Here is an 18,189-nt window from a genome sequence, read left to right on the forward strand (position 1 = left end):
ATAGTTGAGGAGGCATTGGAGGGGCGATACCTATGATGTGTGCCAATCGTGGACCGTTGCGACAGAGACGCACATGTGACGAAGACGCTCATTTCGGCAAGTAAGGACCAAGTTAGCTGGATCTAGTGATGAACTATGATAGACGTGCACACCACTTATTCTTTATGAGGGAGGATCTGGTCCGAGCTAGCTACGCACTACACCAAGCCTGCAGGAGGATAGAGATCCGTGTAGGGGGAGGGCTAGTATTGGTGTGAAAGGGTACTGGTCCTCATGAGCCCTGATACAAGCATGGAGAGGCTTCACAGTCCCGGGACGACCTCCCGCTGGAGGACGTACCCAGACCCGGGAAAGCAGGATGGTGGTTGTAGCCGTTAGTTTCATGACAGTAGGTCGGTGCCTCAGAGTTAGTTGAAGTTGCTCCTGGCTAGCCTCGGGGCGAGTGGGTCCAGGTGTACAACCCTATAGGATGAAAACAATACATATAGTCGCATACTCGGTCATGTACAACTATTGATCCGGCCTCACTAACTAGCTTCACTAACTAGAGTAGTGTTACTTGATTTCTACCTCCCTTTAGTCCATCTGCCTGCTTGGATAGCATTTGAGGTGCGAGGAGTGGGAGTTCTTACACCGTCTTGGTGGGTTATGATTAGCTAGAGGTGTGAGTAAACCGGGAGTTCGGGGAGCCGGAACGGCCCAACTCTGGAGGAACTGGATGATATACTGATGTTGCTGCTTGCGCATAGGAAAAACCCCAACCTTATCCTTGACTACTTTTTCTTACCTTTGCATCCACTTAAAGCTTGCATACGGATGGTGATGTGAACCTATCCCGTCCTTGGGGATAGTTTGATAGATGCAGGGTCCGACTTGAAGGACAACCCCAGCGATGAAGGAAGCTAAGGATCGATTCGTGCTACGCTCAAGTCTTGCCTGTGGAGAAGTATTCGTGAAGGAACGCCCAGACGAATAGCTACCACTTCTACTTTCTGTTTGATTTTCCTTCCCCCCAGGGGGCTTGTATCAGGAAATTCGTATCACAATCCTATAAATTATGTATCAAATAAACCCTTGTAATGGATTATCAAGAAGTATGTCTGTGATATATAATTGAAATGAGTTCTGTATGTGTTAGGTACTGATCCATAGACTATGACGACGATACAGGGAGTCGGGTTCTTTTTTCGAAAATCCGGTTCGTTTCACGGGTGACGCAATCACCTGCCCCTAAAACTATTTTTCTATTTTATTCTAAAAATTCAATATAATCGTTAATTATAGTAGAAAAAGTGAAACTTCTACACTTTAGTTATTGTAAACAATAGATGCAGACAAAAATATACCAAATATATTTCAGTGTATTAAAGGTTAAGATTGTGGAAATTTAAAAATATAACTTGAATTGTATGAGATACTACTATATAGTCATAACTATATGTAGGGCAGAACTAGTAAATGATCTTGTAATATTAAATGTTTTTAAATGAATAATGCATAAACTAATTTTAGATCTTACCACTAAAACTTTGATAGGGAACTAATCTACATTCTACATCCGAGGTTGAAAACAAATCAAAACTTGTAGCTTTTAAAAGAAGAGAACTTATAATAATCTTTGGATTATTAAATGACCCTAAATGAAAAAGTTATCAACCACTAAATTGTAGATCTCATCAATCTCTGGTATAAAGTTTGTCTTCACCCAAGATCATATGAAGAAATTATGAATTTTTTGCGTGAGAACATTTGTAGGGGCGGATCATTCCATCATCCTAAAAATACATTTATATGGATGGGTAACGCCATCACCCATCCCTAAAAATAGGGCTTATTTTCAGGAGCGGCTAATGGTGTCATCCGCCCCTAAAAATGCATTTCCAGGGGCGTGTTAACTGCTACAGTAACATTGCTCCTTTTATAGGAATGAGTTATATTTTGACCTACTCCTAGGTAAAAGATGAGACGTTGCAACAAATCATTTTTGTAATAGTGTGTCTAGATCAGCAGAGCTCATGTTTCATCTGTGTTCTGAATTTGAACCCTCTAAACTTTTTTGTGCTTCCTGCAATGCAAATAATGGACAGGCAGGAGCTCTATCCCTGGAAGGAATTCTGAAAACACTTCACTAGTTGGTGTGCAATTTTTTGTTTTTTCAAATAATAGTATTTCAATGAAAAAATTGTGGAAATTAATGCTGAAAAAATTGCAATATCGCCTACCCAAAAGTTGACAGGGGATCTATCTGCCGCTGGGTGGCCGACAGCACTCATGGCAGCCCACGTGGAGCCACGGCTATCTAAGATTTTTATAAATAATGAAAGGTACAACTGAGCAAAAGTATCTATTATTCTCATACAACAAGCATGCATGTAAACCCTTCAGGAATGTAAAAAAATTGCAAATAGACCAATTGGTTGTTGAGCAAACAATAGGTCTAACGGCTAGCCAAGAGCTGATAGACCTATCATCTATCCAGAAGCCAATAAGTGATATCCGCCCACTAGTACACTGACAGGCCTCCACGTGGGCTACCACAAGGGCTGTTGGACACCCAGCGACGGCTAGGACCCTGTCGGTTTTTTGGGTAGCGACATGCTACTAGATTTGCAAGTTTTCTTTTGCACCATTTATTTCCATACTTTTCCATTAATTTTTTTTAAAATTTTCAATTTCTTCCAAACGTTGGGCTTATGAAACTCTATTTTTTCTCCGAGCATGTGTTAATTATGTACTCCCTCCGTTTCAAATTATTGGTCGTTTATGTTTGGACATAATGTTTATCTTAATGCATAACAAAAACTATAAATTTAAATTTCTAAAACGAACTACAATTTCGAATGGAGGGACTGCTACTTGAGTTTAGCTCAAGATCTCATGCAACGAGTTGCTGATCTAATGATCGTCTGTACCTGGAAGCAACCAAGGTCAGAGCTTTTGCGGTATGATTTTCGCTCGTTATACACGAAAGGACCAGGGTTGCTAATAACTACTCCTACTAATATAATATTCCACGATTACGTCTCTAGAAGAAAAAAAAAATCAGTACATGTTCTTGTTCAGTAAATTTGGTTCCGATCTGTACCTGACTAGCTGATCAGTACTGTCTGCGGACAAGACGATCTGAGGGACCGTACCGGCTACCTGAATAAGATGAGCGATCAAGTGAGGAACTAAAATAACGTTATGAGTTAGAATAGATCTACTGCATTGGTTCCAAATTATAAGCTATTTGACCAAAAGTTTGACCGAGCGGAAAATATTATTTTCTTTTGTTGTGCCTTGCTTTATTAATAAAAGTTATTCAAGGATAACTTAAAGCTGACTATGCTTGCATAAATACTTTGAATAAAACGAGCGGTCGAACCTAATGTCAAAAAGTCAAACGAACTATAATTTGAAATGAAGAGAGTAGTAAACAACATAAGCTAGTTATATATGAGCTAACTGGGGCTAATAGGTTCTAACCATTAATTAGCCAATATTTCATACAAATTAGCCTACAATTAGCACATGTTTAGATTTTCTAGCTATTTTCCATCCTAAATATGAGAAGTAAAAATAAATTAGGCTTGGAATTCAAACGGCACCTTCTGTCACGTACCATGCGTCCATACCCTCTGACCTACTGGTCAAATAATATGTCAACTATATGCAATTTGCATTGGACATGTACCAATGTACGTGACACATGCTCATAACGTAATAATGGTACGCCAATACGCCATATGCCGTGTAACGATGTCGTACACAGCATGACATTTTAGTTTTCTTTTTCTTTCACTATAGTGTGACATATTGCAATGTTCTGTATTTTCCTTGAACCTTGGTTCGTTCCACCCAAATTGAAAGACCAATTGAGATTAAAAAATGAAAAGGTAACGTTTTCAAATTACAGTGTTGCAGAGAACATCTGGAATCCGATGCATAATTTTCAGGAGAGGGTGTACATACTATACAAGGTATGCGCATGGTTGGTCAAAAGTGAGCCAGCCACGTACGGGACGGCCCTGAGCCCCTGATACTATGAAACCAGAAAGCTTTGGGCGAAGAACAGGCTTAAAGCAAGCCACGAGCAGCGAGAAGGAAGAAAAATATCTAGGGACAAGCGCTACGCCTGTCTAGAGGTGGCCAGCGAATGAAATAGAAGCTGGGTCTTATTCGTTGGGTGCCAAAATGTGCCTTGTTAAAAGGAGAGTGTTATCGCGCGACCCCCCGCGCCCGCCCCTTTCCACCAGTGCGCAATCCCTAGGTCAGACATTTTCTTTCCCTTTCTGGTCCCGCCGCCGCAATACCAGGCCCGCGCGCTGGAAGGAGGGAGGCGCCCGCAGCAGCCGCGGCGCGCCGCATCCCCCATCGCCCCATCCACCGCGACTCGCCGCATCTCGCATCCATCCATCCAGCCCCCATCGCCGCATCTCGCCGACACGCACGGGAGGGCAGCCGCGGCCGCAGCAGGACCCTCGCGACTTGTGTCCTCCTTCCCCGATTTGCAACTCCTTCCTTGCAGGTTTGCAACTTTTTTTCGTGCTCTTTCCTTCTCATCTGCCCGATCTAATCCTCCTAAATCTGCGCAAATCTTCCTTATGATCTTCGAATTGTAGATAATTTTTTATGTCCATCTATATATTAGTGCAAATTTGTTGCAATCCACACAAGTTGCTAGCAGTTTTGGATGGTGCCTCTTGACTAATGATCAGTAAATAAACTATTAGGACTTAATTTCGTCTAATAGATCAACAGGATGGGTGCCCCCTTACATGACTCTTCTGAACATATAGGTTTATGGATTGCAGTCCTGAGATGGCAACTTGTGTTCATTTTTTTGTGGCAACTTGTGTTTCCTCAGACTTTAGCTTATCTACATTTTGAGTTTTTTTATGGCAATTTGTGTTCATTTTTTTGTGGCTACAAAAAGAAACTTGTATTGTGCTAATTAGTATTTGTGTGCCTTCCTATATACATTATGAGTTTCCTTGCATGACAACTTATACTTAATATTTGTGTTTTTTCGGTGCAATATGACTTGTAGTGGGGTTTTTTATCTAAATTCTGCACCACTACAAGAGCATGATTTCCTTGCAGCCCCTTCAGATCTTGAGTTGCAGCAAGTTTCTGGTGCAGCTTTCCCACCGATGTGTGTTGCAGGTGGTGCAGGTGCACATGTGTCTAGCAGCAACTTGACTCTCCCTGTAATATCCAATGAAACCATTCATCTGCCAAGCAACTCAGCTCCTCCTGAACTGGCAACTCAGCAACTTAGCAACTCAGCATCAAAGGTGCTCCCGGTTGAATCTAGTGGTGTGACAGTTCCCACGGCTGAGACAACCGCACATGGAGTTGATGTTGAGGATGGTGTTGAGGTTTTATCCACTCCGCAGGAACCTTTTGTAGGCATGTCTTTTAATACTTCTGATGCTGCCAAAGACTATTACAATTCCTATGCCCGTCATACAAGTTTCTCTATAAGGATCGACACATCCCGTGAGTCGAAGAAGGCCAATGAAAAGACAAAGTATATCTATGTTTGCCAGAAGGCTGGGGTCAACAAAAAAGAGAAGGTTGCTAATGATGGGCCAATAACTGAGAAAAAGATTGTGATGCAAAGGTGCAGGGATTATGTAGATAGGACGCACTGCCCAGCTCGCATGATTGTGAGGAAGACATCCCCTGGACACTGGGAGGTTGTGAACTTTGAAAGGGAGCACAACCATGAATGTTTAAGAAAATTCCCGCTCACAAAATACTTGAAGTCCCACAGAGACATACCAGCTGAAGAGAAAGAGTTCATCAAGTTGCTCCATGGATGCTGCATCACGACAACTCGTGCTTACTAGATAATGGCTGAGTTGTATGGAGGTATTGAAAACTGTCCATTCGGCGAAGGTGATGCTAAAAATTTGCGTGTTAAGTACCGCGCTGAATATAGAGGTAAAGATGTGAAGGCGACGCTTGAGTACTTTGAAGAATTTAAGAAGGAAGATCCGGAATTCTATTATAGTTACACTCTTGATGAGTTTGACAGGGTTGAGAATCTGTTTTGGGTGGATGGTGCAGCAAGGAGAACTTATGAGCTGTATAGTGATTGTTTGTCCTTTGACACTACTTATTTGACCAATGCCTACAACATGCCATTTGCTCCTTTCATAGGTATGTATGTCCAGCAAAAAAAATGCTAGTTTGCCCATTGATGGTTTTCATTGATTGTTATTTATTGGAGTCCAGAAAAAATACCGGTTATCACACTGACTATAATGATGTATACTCTTTGAATAATTTGCTACTTTGAGAAAGCACAAGTTGACACACTAGTTGCACATAAGTTGCCATCTTTATTCTGCACCAGTTGATAGCCTTCAGCTATGAAAAAAAATACTAATAATTTGTATTGTGTTAACAGGGATTGACAGGAATGGCATAACAATCCAGCTGGGTTGCGGCTTTCTGAGGAATGAGAAGACTGAGGGTTTTGTCTGGCTGTTTATTGAATTCAAGAAAGCAATGGGCGGCAAGGATCCTGCAAATACAATAACTAATCAAGATATTGCGATGAAGGCTGCTATCGCAGAGGTATTTGTCAGTTCAGTTCATATGAATTTCCGTTGGCACATTATGAAAAACTAGGCAGGTTGGCGCGCTTTGCGCGCCTGTAGCAAAAGGTTTGATCTAAAATAATAATAAAAATATATTATCGTGTGCTACAGTTAAAGCAATATTGTGTTGATATATTTTAACAACGTGTTGATGTATTGAATGAAGTCTAGTAGGTATAGTTCATGGATTGTCATACAATTATATTTTGCGAGTTTACGAAGTGGAATTAAAATCCAATAAGTAGTAAGGGCTAGCACATGTAAATGTAGTGTATGAAATATGTTTATTATTTTCATGTAAATAAATAGTTAAACATATTTTGTGGGTGGATTCCAATTGAATATTATGTGGGTACCACCTGAATAGCACACAGGACCCACATGGGTCCTGCATAAATAGTACATATAGGAATTCATTTTGTGTATGTTAACAGATATAGTTGATGGATTAGCTTAAACTAATTATTAATTTTGGTGAAAAAAATGATAAGATTAGAAATGAATGTATGATTCAATTGTATTTTGCGAGTTTACGAAGTGAAAACAAAATCCAATAGATAATAGAGGTAAATGTAGTACACAAATTTTTTTATTATTTTTGTGTACAAAAAAACTAAACATTTAAACACGTGGGGGCCCACATGTTTTTATTTTTTATTTTTAATTATGATTTTTTTATTTTTTATTATGAACAGTACCCAGTATCTTTTATTATTTTTTATTACGAACAGCACCCGCACCGGGCCCACATAAACAGTACATTTTATTATTATTTTTATGAATAGTACCCCCGGCCCCACATGAACAGTACCCCCGGCCCCGCGTGGGCCGTGACTCACGAGCGCGCGCCAATTCTTGGCGCGTTAGTATAGTTACTCAATGCTAGGAAGACAATGGGTGCTTTCTTGGATAGCAAGGGGGATGGTAAGCAAGAGTTGGCGGATGACTTCAAGGATTGTATTGGTAATAGCTTCACGCCGGCTGAGTTTAGCAGAAGTGGCAGGCTTTTCTGGATAAATATGAGCTCAACAATGATGAGAGGTTTCAACATTTGTATGACATGAGACATTGTTGGATCCCTGCGTATTTTATGCATTGTTTCTTCCCCTTCCTCCAAACAACAGCACGGAGTGAAGGCTTCAATGCTGTCCTGAAGCGCTGTGTCAACCCAAAGAACTCGATACTCAACTTTGTGCAGCAATATAAGAAGATACAACAAAGGATTTTCAGCAAGCAAGATTTGCAAGAGGCGGCCACAGCCACGAAGGTCCCATGCTACTTGACGGGCACCCTATGGAGCATCAGATGAAGAAAGCGTATACAAGGAGGTTGTTCAATGTGTTTCAACACGAGCTGCAGCTAAGTTCGAGCTACTATGTTGTTCGTGTTGAAGGGGATGACTTGATAGATGTTGTTCCGTACAGGCGTTGCCCCGATCTGTTGTATGGGACATAGACATTCAGGGTCACGTCGTCCAGGGTGGAGGGCTTGTATAGCTGCACTTGTTGCAAGTTTGAGAGAGATGGAGTGCTTTGCTGCCACATATTGAAGGTTTTTGATGCCCTTGCAGTCCGTGAGGTGTCTGATCGGTACATTCTCCCTCGATGGTCAGTTGAGCCAGTGGTTGATAGTGGGGTGGAAGTTGCCTCTAACGAGCCTCTTCAAGAAGCCCAGATTACAGACCACGGGAAGCATGCTATACGTTACAGCAGGATGTGTACAAACTTTAATAAGATTGTGAGACCTTTTATGGCTGATGATGAGGGGTATGGCATAGTATCAAAACAAGTGAGTGCCCTACAATCTAAGCTTGTTGCTTTGGGGAAAAGGAGAGCATCAAGTGTTCTTCCGGGGCTGGAGTTTGAACAAGTTGATATTGAACAACCCGCAGCGCCAAAGCCGCAGAACAAATCGCGCAAAAAAACAAGCTCATCAACCGGAGGGGGTGGGGATCCAAATCTGTCACAACAGCCTAATGATGCATATTGTCTTAACTGAACGTAGCAACTTATACTTCCTTGCCCCTAGCAACTTCTACTCATTCAGCCTAGCAACTTGTACTCCTTGTTCTAGCAACTTGTGTTATTACTCCTAACAACTTGAAATTGTTTTGACTTTTCAGGCTCGCATATTGCTGGTGCTGAGATTGGGGACCCACCAATAACAAAGAAGCAAGGGCGTCCAAGGTCAAAGAGATACAAGACAGGGTTGGGGTTGCTTCCCCCAAAAAAACCACCGTGTGGCTATTGTGGTTCAACAGAACATACCACATCAACTTGCCCTGCCAAGCCGGCAAGAAAGCAAACAAAAGAACTCTCGGATAAATCACTAAATGAGGTTTCTGCTGCGTGAAAAAACAAGATGTGTTGCAGGGGGATGCATCTAACATTTTTTCCACTTCCTTGTAATTTATTAAACTGCAATTAGTGATTTATGATTTTATTAAAGCATTGTGTGTGGTGATGTAATAATGAATAGTTGATGCTTTTGTATATTTCAAACTTGCTATATATATGGATAAATATACTTTTAATAAAACTTTGTGTATGGTGGCGTATGAAAAAAAAGATTGGAAAATTGCAGCTTGCATGTTGAATTAAGTTAACAGAAACACAAAAAAGTGCAGATCTGATGTACAGAAGTTGATATTTCAAAAAAAACATTTGTGCACAATTTGCTGTTTTGACTTCAGACAAGTTGCCTGTTGGGCTGGTCACAAGATGCTACTGTAAATACCTCCATATATTACATAAGTTGCTGATCACAAAGGATACCTCCATATATTACATAAGTTGCTTCTCACACAGGAAAGTGGGGGGTAAAAAAATGATCAGCATATCCGAGCATTGTTTAAAACCACAGAGAACATCTATATACAGAGTGCATGCATCATGAAAAAATCACAAGTTGTTGTTGGACTAGCCACAAATTGCATACAAGTTGTCTGTTGAACTGGTCGCAAGTATATTATAGAATATCTGAGCATATCTGAGCATCAATTAAAAATAAAATGAGAGCATCTATATACAGAGTATATGCATCATGTGAAAAATACACACATCTCTCCTCCCCTTCCACACTCCGCTCCTAGCCTACTGATTTGCCATCTTTCCCTTTCCCTTTGAGAATAGTTCAGTCTTGTTCTCTAGCTTGTTGGCCGGGCTATGAAGCCACACATGAAGAACTCGCTTCCTCAGCTTCATTTCATCAAACTCCATCATATTTGGGAGGTTGTGTCGATCCCAGTGCTCTATAGCCTTGAGGGTGAACAGACCACAGTCATGACTGAGATTGAGGGCACAAAAAAAGAGTGACAAATGTTAGATAATGTAGAACTAACAAAATGTTACAATATCTACAGTTTGGAATTCAGTTTAGGATAAAAAGATAAGAATGACTTGTGCTTACATCCCGAATTGCTTGTACCCCTCAATGAACTGCGTCTCGAAGTTGTAAATGGTAGGAATCTTGCACCCCTTAACCTTAGATGTGTATTTGTTCCATAGGGTAATCACTTTTGCACGCACCAGAATGGCTTTCCATCTCAATTCAGCATTGTCGCTGTTCCTTAGAGAGTCTATGATTTGAAACTTCTTATCTGGAATATTTAAAGCAAATGCGAACCAGTGGCCATCGCCGCCCGGCTGCGCTATATTCTCTTGGTGCACGGGAAAGAGTATCTGTAGAAAAATCAGTTGAATAACTCACATGATAACAGAAAATAAGTTGCTGCTAAGGGGATGAATAAGTTGCTGGAAAAGAAAATCGAGTTGCTGATAAAAAAAGAAAAAAATGCTACTGAACTGCGCAAACATGCTAATCCAATTCAATTTCTGTTCTGCATTCGGTTAAAACATAATGAGAAACAAAAATGGCGCTGTGAATGGGAAGTGATATGCAATGTTCAGCAATTGAAGCAGTATGCTGTGAGTCTGTGACCTCGACAAATATCTAACTTTGAATATTGCTATCAGAAAGCTACCTAACTCTAAATGTTGCAAATCACAAACTACTCATTACTCTTAATATTTGCAAATCAGAAAACAAAGACATTGGAAAACTACTCCTTAGTAATATTGCAATTACCAATGGGTTTCGTGGGCTAAAATTTGCTATAATCATACAACACAAGTTTGCAAACTAGGTTACTAGGCAGACAGCACAAAGTTTTCAAGAAAAAGAAAAATGTGGTTTTACCATTTCATAGTTTGAATCGCGAAACTCAAAAGCGTTCTTGACAATGTTGCTGTTCATGGGCCCTGTCATCATTTGGATCTGTAGCAAAAAAAAAGTATATGGCAAAAAATGCTCAGATATGCACATGGGGGCATACTTTCAAAACGATAAGATACACAAAGATGTCAGAGGGGTCAAAGGGGGAAAAATGATATTACCGACACCCATGGGGACATTATCTTTGTCCTCTTCTTTCTAGGGTCCTGTGACAGCACGTAAGTCCCGAGATGCATGGCATTGGTGCCTAGCGATCTCCCCATAACCATGCCCGCTGCTACCTCATGTGCTGTAAGTGTTATCTCTTTGGATTCAAAGAATATTGTGCTGCCAAACAAGAAAAGGTTTTCTCCATGACTGACGGGCGGAAAAAAAGATGGGGGGATAAGATCAAGGTATATTGCCATACCCCTCTTCATTCCTGGTGTGTCTGCATATGATGTTGTACAGTTCATCTTCTGTTGCAAGTTGACCCTTGTCCATTTCTTGAGAATCCTCATCGTCTATAAATCCCAGTGAGAAGCTTGGAGCATCGAGTGCATCCTTGAAACCTTTGCTGTCCTTCAAGTTGTCGACACGCTGCTATCGGAACACATACACGTGCACAAAAAATTAACACTTGCATGCTGTATATCGGATTGAAAAAAATGAGAAGAAAAGAAAACATGGGTTGCTATTACCTTTTCTACTGCTGCTTTATGCATAGCTTCCGTGCGCCCATCACCAAGTGTTTGGGTTGCAGTCTATGTAATGAAGACAAAAAAAAACAGATTAGCATAAGTTGCTGGTTTGCAAAAAAAAATGTGAGGGGGCACATTTGCATGCGTGAGTTGCTACCTCAGCTTGTTTTGGGATGGTATCTGATTTTTCTGGAAACTTCCTCGCATACACTTTGGTCGCTGCTGCACCAGGAAGCGGCTCTACCTTTCCCTCATCTTGCTCCTTTGCAGTATTGGATTTGGGCACCACCGGTGGCAAGCCTCTCCCTCTTGTGCTAGCAAGCTTTTTCCTTGACACTACATCTGACCGCTCCGCCTTTCTCTTTGTTCTCTTGGGTTTGGGCACTTCTTCCGGAAGATTGTCCACAGGCAGGGGTTGCAACAAATCTTCCAGAAGCTTGGCCTCAAACTTTTTTGCTTGCTCTTTCGGTTCATAATCCATCTCATCGGACATTGTGACAGTATCCTTCGCCCCTTTAAATTCCTTTTCGACAATATCATTGAAGACTTCCTTCTCATTGGGCACGAGCGGCACATCGAGGAACTCAGGTGGTTCAAAGATCAAAGGCTTCCTATCGGGCGGTGTAGCCATTAAGTCCAGTAGTGTCATACCTCCCGGAAGCCTGTACCGATTTGCTGGTGTAATCGGTGACAATCCGCTAAACTCAGAGCTGGATTGTGTGCCCGATTGCGTCCCGTCCAGGCAGCGGCTCTTACTTCCAAGTCGTTGTTAACGATATCACCAACATCAAGTGAATCTAGATACAATATCTGCATGCACAAAAAAGAGCATATTGAACACCAAAAAAAAGGATAGTTAGGTCTTGAGAAAAAAGAAAAAGGGAGACTGAAAAATGAAAAAGACAAGGTGCTACAAGTCTAGTGTCCATACGGTAAGGAAGAAGAGGCACCCGGACACAAACTTTCGCTTCCCAGACTTAAACTTTGCAATTCCTTTAATGAGTCTATCCACTACTAGTTTGCACCAGTTGTATCCTTTAATCTCTTCGGTGATTGAAATGGAATGGAAAGCCCTCACACACAACTTTGGGCTTGACGTTGGGCACAAGAAGGTGCTAATTGCAAACATTAGCCAAACCTTCAACTATTTGTCATCTATTGAATTCTTTCCCTCACCAGACAACCATTTTTCAACTTCTACAAATAATGGTGCCTTATGATCATTCTCATGGCCGAAAACTTGATAGAACTCAGTGACTGTATCAGAATAACTCTTATTTTCATAAACGACAGAGTTCGGGCCCATTGGTAACCCGAGCACTCGTTTAACAGCTTTATTGTCCACCTTTATTGTCCCCTTGTATGGGATCACCAACTCGGACTTGTTGATGTCGAAATTGTTAACTAGCCAAGTTGACAACTTCTCAGGAACAATGTTGCACTTGATTTCAAGGAGTCCCTCAAACCCAACACTTGCAATTCGCTATTTCTGATTACCCTTGAGATTTTCATTGATCTTGCTCAGTCTTTTCGCTGATCCTTTTTTCCTTATATCCTAAAAGAAGAAACGAAGCATTTAACGAGTTTGTACACAATTCATGAATTCAAACTGCTTAAAAAAAAGATTCATACAAGCTACCACATAATTCATGTATAAAGCTGCTAGAGCGGACATACTACAAGTTAACCATAAAAAAAGATTCATGCAGCATAGTTTTTCTGCTCTGAATGATACCTGCTCTGCGTGCTTTCTTCCTTCATCAACTTCTGTCGTTTCATCATTCACTACACTGCCTCTAGAAGTACCCTTGTCTGCTCTAGAAGTAGCCCTAGTTGTTTGCTTTGGAGACGGGGCTGTATTAGTAGCTTCAATATTGCGTTTCTGGGCCATGCTATAAAAAAAGTGCATAAAGAAAATATGTCAGACAAAATAATAACCCCCATGATAAACAGAATAAGTTGCTGCGAAATGGATGAATAAGTTGCTGGAAAAGAAATCAAGTTGCTATGTGGGTTCAGAGAAAAAAAACAGAGTTCAGTGGGTCCTAGTGTCAACAAATCATCCTCTGAAAATAATAACCCCCAGTTGAATAATAACCCCCTATGATAAACAGAATAAGTTGTTGCATAGAGAATGAATAAGTTGCTGGAAACAAAAATCAAGTTGCTACGTGATCATAGAACTAAGCAAAAATAATTTATTCAAGATAGCATCACAACTGGGACTACTCTCAAGAATCATATAGAGTAGGGCTATGGCAAAAATTGGGTCAATATGATAAACGCCTAGGTCTGTGTCATCCAATATTGCTGCTAGAATCACTGCTGATGCAACAAAAACATGATTCCAATGATCACACAATGAATGCTCATCCACTGAAAACCATAGCCGATATTTATGGATTTCCAATTTCTAATGAATACTAAACAATCAATGATCACACAGTCGCTGCAGGCACACAGCCAGGGCCTCTGTCCGCAACCAAGACACCCCATTCACTGTAGTGTTGCATCTTATGCTGTTCAAGGAAATGGGCAGACCTATAGCTCCGCATACAAGAACCCTTCTAACTGCCCTGCAACTGTGGTTGCTGTTCTGCCTCAACCTCCAACTACTCTACTTCTATGGCCTCTAATGAATACTAAACAATCAATTTTGGCTCCAGTAAAATATTTCGGTTTTGCTTGTCTACTGGAACCTACTCCGACAACCTCTTGGTGTCTCATGGTGCTATATGTTTTCCTTGAACCAAAAAAAAAACACAAAAATGATACAAAGTTGCCATGCAATTTGATACAAAATTGCCTTAAACAAAACAACTAGGCAGAAAAAAAATTGGAGAATAGAGAGTAGTCACCGTGATTTCCCAGCAGGGGGAAGTGGTGCCGTACTGGGCGCTGCCCTCATCGGGGAGTTGGCGCCTCCCCCACAACTCGACGCCCTTGTTCGCGAGCGACCCGCGACTTCATTCGCTGCGTCGTCATCGGATCCTGGGTCCGCGGAGGTGGAGGAGGTAGTTGGCCTGGGACCCCGCATCGCAAGCGCCTTCCTCCCTTGACGCAAGACGCCGGTGCCGCCGCGGCCAGCACCTCCCGGCGGGGCCTCCTCTCCAGCGCCGCTGGCGGATGTTCCCGCCATGCCGCCTCTGCCGCTACTCCTTGCAGCCGCCTCCGCCGCTGCTCCCCACTCGAGATCCACCCGAGCAGAGGCCTCTTCAAACCCCCGTCGGGTCCTCCCGCCGGTCCGCCAACCTCCGCCGGCAGCACCTCCGCGTGGAGCGGCGGCGGTTTGCCCGTAGGAGCAGGGCGATGCGGGATGAGGAAACAACCCTGGATCTGGATTTGGAATGTGGGGAGGGGATGTCGGGGCGAGTTGATGGGTTGGACGCGGCCTGCTGGGCTGGGCGGTCGCGCGCTCGCCGCAGGGCGCGACCAGTCGTTCCTTAGCTTTTTCCTTGTTAAAATATAGGCAAATCCATAAATTTTTAATATTTGAATTCCAAAAAGGTACCATGACTCGGTAACGTTCCTCTCACACACAATTTAGCTTGGGCTTTCATTTATTAAACATTGATCGTTATTGGGCTATCCAGTTTAATTTGTGGGCCTCTCATTTATTGACGTTTGTTGCTGCTTCTTTTGGCAGAGGGTCAAAATGGATTCGGGAAATGAAAGGTAATGGTTAAAACTAAATTAAGAGGTACAAGTTGTAATCTACAGTTTCTTCTACATTGCCAATTTGGTACAAAATCATATGCCCTTTGTTTCTTAGTTGTTTGGATGAATCAATGCTAGGGTTTTCTTTCCATTGAAAAGACAATGCTCCGAACCAGATCATCAGTTGGAGAAGACTGTCATCCTCGCGAACTTGTAGTAAACAAGACCTCTAATGCCTATAGGCATAGAGGCCCTAATCGATATTAACTTTCATCATTCTCACCACAATAGAAAATCTTGTATAGTAAACAAAGCTAATGAAGAAAAGAGCAACATAAGAAAGGCATATACCCCTCCCCCCCCCTTTTTTTAAAAATAACATTATTTTCGATGTTAATACATATTGATAGAATCCACACGACATTGATAGAGTCCAAAAGGAAACAAAATTGCAGATATAGATCAATCACTAGATAGAGTCCACACGACATTGATCGAGATTACATACATCCACACGAGGTCATCTCATGACATGGCATGATGACAGATGTTAACACACAGAACAAGCTAATTAACCACATTCTACACAGATATTAATCAATCGAGATTACATGGATCTCACATGGGCCAGCCATCTCACGACATGACACGCATGACCAATCAGATAACTAACACAACAACACCGCATGTAACTATACCTCATGCCATGCCATCTGATCAGTGGCGGATCTAAGGGGGAAGGGGGCTCAAGCCCCCCTACTGGCTGCCACCTCCATTAGAACAAGGGGAGCTAAAGGAGGATAAAGTTGGAGAAGGTGAAGGAGAAGAAGGCTTCAGCCCCCCTATGGCTATGAGCTGGACCCGCCCCTGCATCTAATGACATCCATGCACACATAGCGGTAGAGCCTGTATCTAAATACCGTAGTTAGCTGACCTGATGAAGAAGTATGGTAGGTGCTCGTGACTGCTACCACCGCATTTGCATCGAAGGCGAGGAAGCGCACTCCAGTTGGCATGCAGGCGAACACGGTGTACCTGTTTGCAACACATATGTGTAGACTCCGAGTGCCAGGCCGACCGCAACGGGGGAGAAGGCGATGGCAAGGAGGAGCTCGATCTGTGTCCTCAGCTTTGCCACCGTGCTAAGCACCTAGAGGCTCTCGCCCTCTTCCATGGCAACGACGAGGAGCACCTAGCTCCCTAGGTAGCATGACGCTAGGATCGCAAAGAGGAAGAGGTAATGGACAAGCACCGCTTGTTGTAGAAGCGGTAGGGCGTGGCGCACGTGTTCACTAGCTTAACCGAAAATGAACAACGCCAGGACGACAACATTCACTTGTTGGACCTCCTCGCTCGTCCTCGAAAAAAACCCATTGCCTGCGGAAGGAAACACAAATGATATGTTGCGATGTTACACAATGCGTATCGAAGTGGAATCATAAGCTGCTAAGAAGAAAGGGCGCCAAGTGGTCGGCAGGATGCCGTTAAGTGGTGTGCTGCGCCACTAGAGCATATCCCCCCCCCCCCCCACCACCCCGCCCTAATGCCCACCCCGAAAACATACGCACCAAGCTAACACACCCAAACATACACTGTTATATTCATTTAGACTATTTATACTGCATTGCATAGCCTGCCTTAGGCTTAGCATTGCCGGGGCAGCAGGGTTTTATCTCAGTTTCGAATCGGCATAGGTAGGTGGATCACGGAAATGGCTCTGATAAGCATCTTGATCCTTGTTCAGATGTATTACAAAACTTTCTCCGGTAACACTGCTCAATCACATGTCTTTGGTCGCAAGGTTTTCCCGTATAATCATGGGCTCCTCTAGTTCAAATGCACTCCAAAGAGTTGAGATGTCATCACCTCCAAAGTCACAGAAGTAATTCCTAGTCTCTTGACTAATCACTTGAAAAAAATACTCCCACATGTCTACATTATCCTAACCAACTGCGCTTTTATCATGAATAAACTTCCCAAACATTTGCTAGAATTTTCAGCTGAAAACTTCAATGGCTTGGTTGAAACAATTATCGCCACCACCAATGGAAACACCAAGAACTAACATCAAGTATTTGGTCCGGGAGACCCTAATCCAAACAAACCAGATTGCTAGCTCAGTTGTAACTTGAAACTAGCAGAACAAGCAAGTCCAACAACTTTAGGAACAAGCAAGTCCAACCAGATTGCTGTAAAAGTTGGACCCTTTTGCACTGTTGCATGAGCATGATGGCATGGCTGTATGTAGACTAGAGAGCTAGCCCGGAGGTGAGAAAAAAACATCAAATGGGGATCAATAATACATGCTATAAATGGAGGTTTTGGCTGTGAGCTTGTCAGTGCTACAACTCCTCATCATCAAAGAGATTCACAGCTTGATCGGGGATTTTGTATATGCATGTCAGACCAGTACTCCAACCAACATTTGAGTAGCTGCTGAGGATATCGCAGCATGAATCGATCGTATTCTTGCATCAACTCGTACAGAATAAACAAAGCTGCAAAAGGAGAAGGTACACATCCTGTTACCGAGGAGCACAGAAGAAGTACATGTTTTTTTTTTATTTTTAATTAATGTCGGGCTTTGCCGAATCAACCGCTGGAGTTAAATATCAATCGAATCATTAGAACGTGTCTAACTATTTTTTATTCTCTTGAGTCGACTCACTGCTGTGGATGAAGAGGAAGAATGCACTAGATTTTCTAATTTTGGCTGCATCAGACTTTGTCCGGTATAGTTTGCATTTTCATTTCTGGTGCTGGATTCAGTTGTTCTCCTGGTACACATATACTCGTTCAGTTGTTCTCTTACCAACAATTTTCCATTTTTCAAGAGAAAAATTGAGCGAATAAAAGAACCTCATATGGCATAGTATATATTTAATACTACTGTAAAAGAGAAAAAGGCGAAAAAAAACATGGTGATTTTCCTTACATATGGCGCCGGCAGCCGACGTGGCTTCCAACCCGAGCCAGGTAGAGCCGGTGGCCGTTATCCGCGGGGGCTCCACCGCCACTCCCGAGCC

At 42.3% G+C, this 18,189-nt stretch overlaps 1 protein-coding gene across 1 annotated transcript; it reads right to left on the reverse strand.

Annotated features, from left to right (window-relative positions):
* Positions 1-9,685: 9,685 nt before the first annotated feature.
* On the reverse strand, positions 9,686-12,137 carry LOC120653392. The gene is made up of 7 exons (XM_039931148.1): positions 11,664-12,137; positions 11,507-11,569; positions 11,236-11,408; positions 10,988-11,153; positions 10,791-10,868; positions 10,002-10,273; positions 9,686-9,878 (listed from the first exon to the last, which is right to left on the reverse strand). Exons 1-7 carry the CDS (start codon positions 12,135-12,137, stop codon positions 9,686-9,688), a joined length of 1,419 nt encoding a protein of 472 aa, XP_039787082.1.
* Positions 12,138-18,189: the final 6,052 nt, after the last annotated feature.

The sequence above is a fragment of the Panicum virgatum genome, chromosome 1N (genome assembly GCF_016808335.1).
Source record: "Panicum virgatum strain AP13 chromosome 1N, P.virgatum_v5, whole genome shotgun sequence".
Taxonomy (NCBI): Eukaryota; Viridiplantae; Streptophyta; class Magnoliopsida; order Poales; family Poaceae; genus Panicum; species Panicum virgatum.

What these genes read in the sequence shown, in the direction of transcription:
- LOC120653392 (XM_039931148.1), bottom strand. Translation starts at nt 12,137, where the DNA reads ATGGCTACACCGCCCGATAGGAAGCCTTTGATCTTTGAACCACCTGAG. An exon ending in GCGATTCAAACTATGAAATG is followed by an intron (nt 10,274 to 10,790) that starts GTAAAACCACAT and finishes ATTTTTCTACAG; the next exon opens with ATACTCTTTCCCGTGCACCA. An exon ending in GGGTACAAGCAATTCGGGAT is followed by an intron (nt 9,879 to 10,001) that starts GTAAGCACAAGT and finishes CCTCAATCTCAG; the next exon opens with TCATGACTGTGGTCTGTTCA.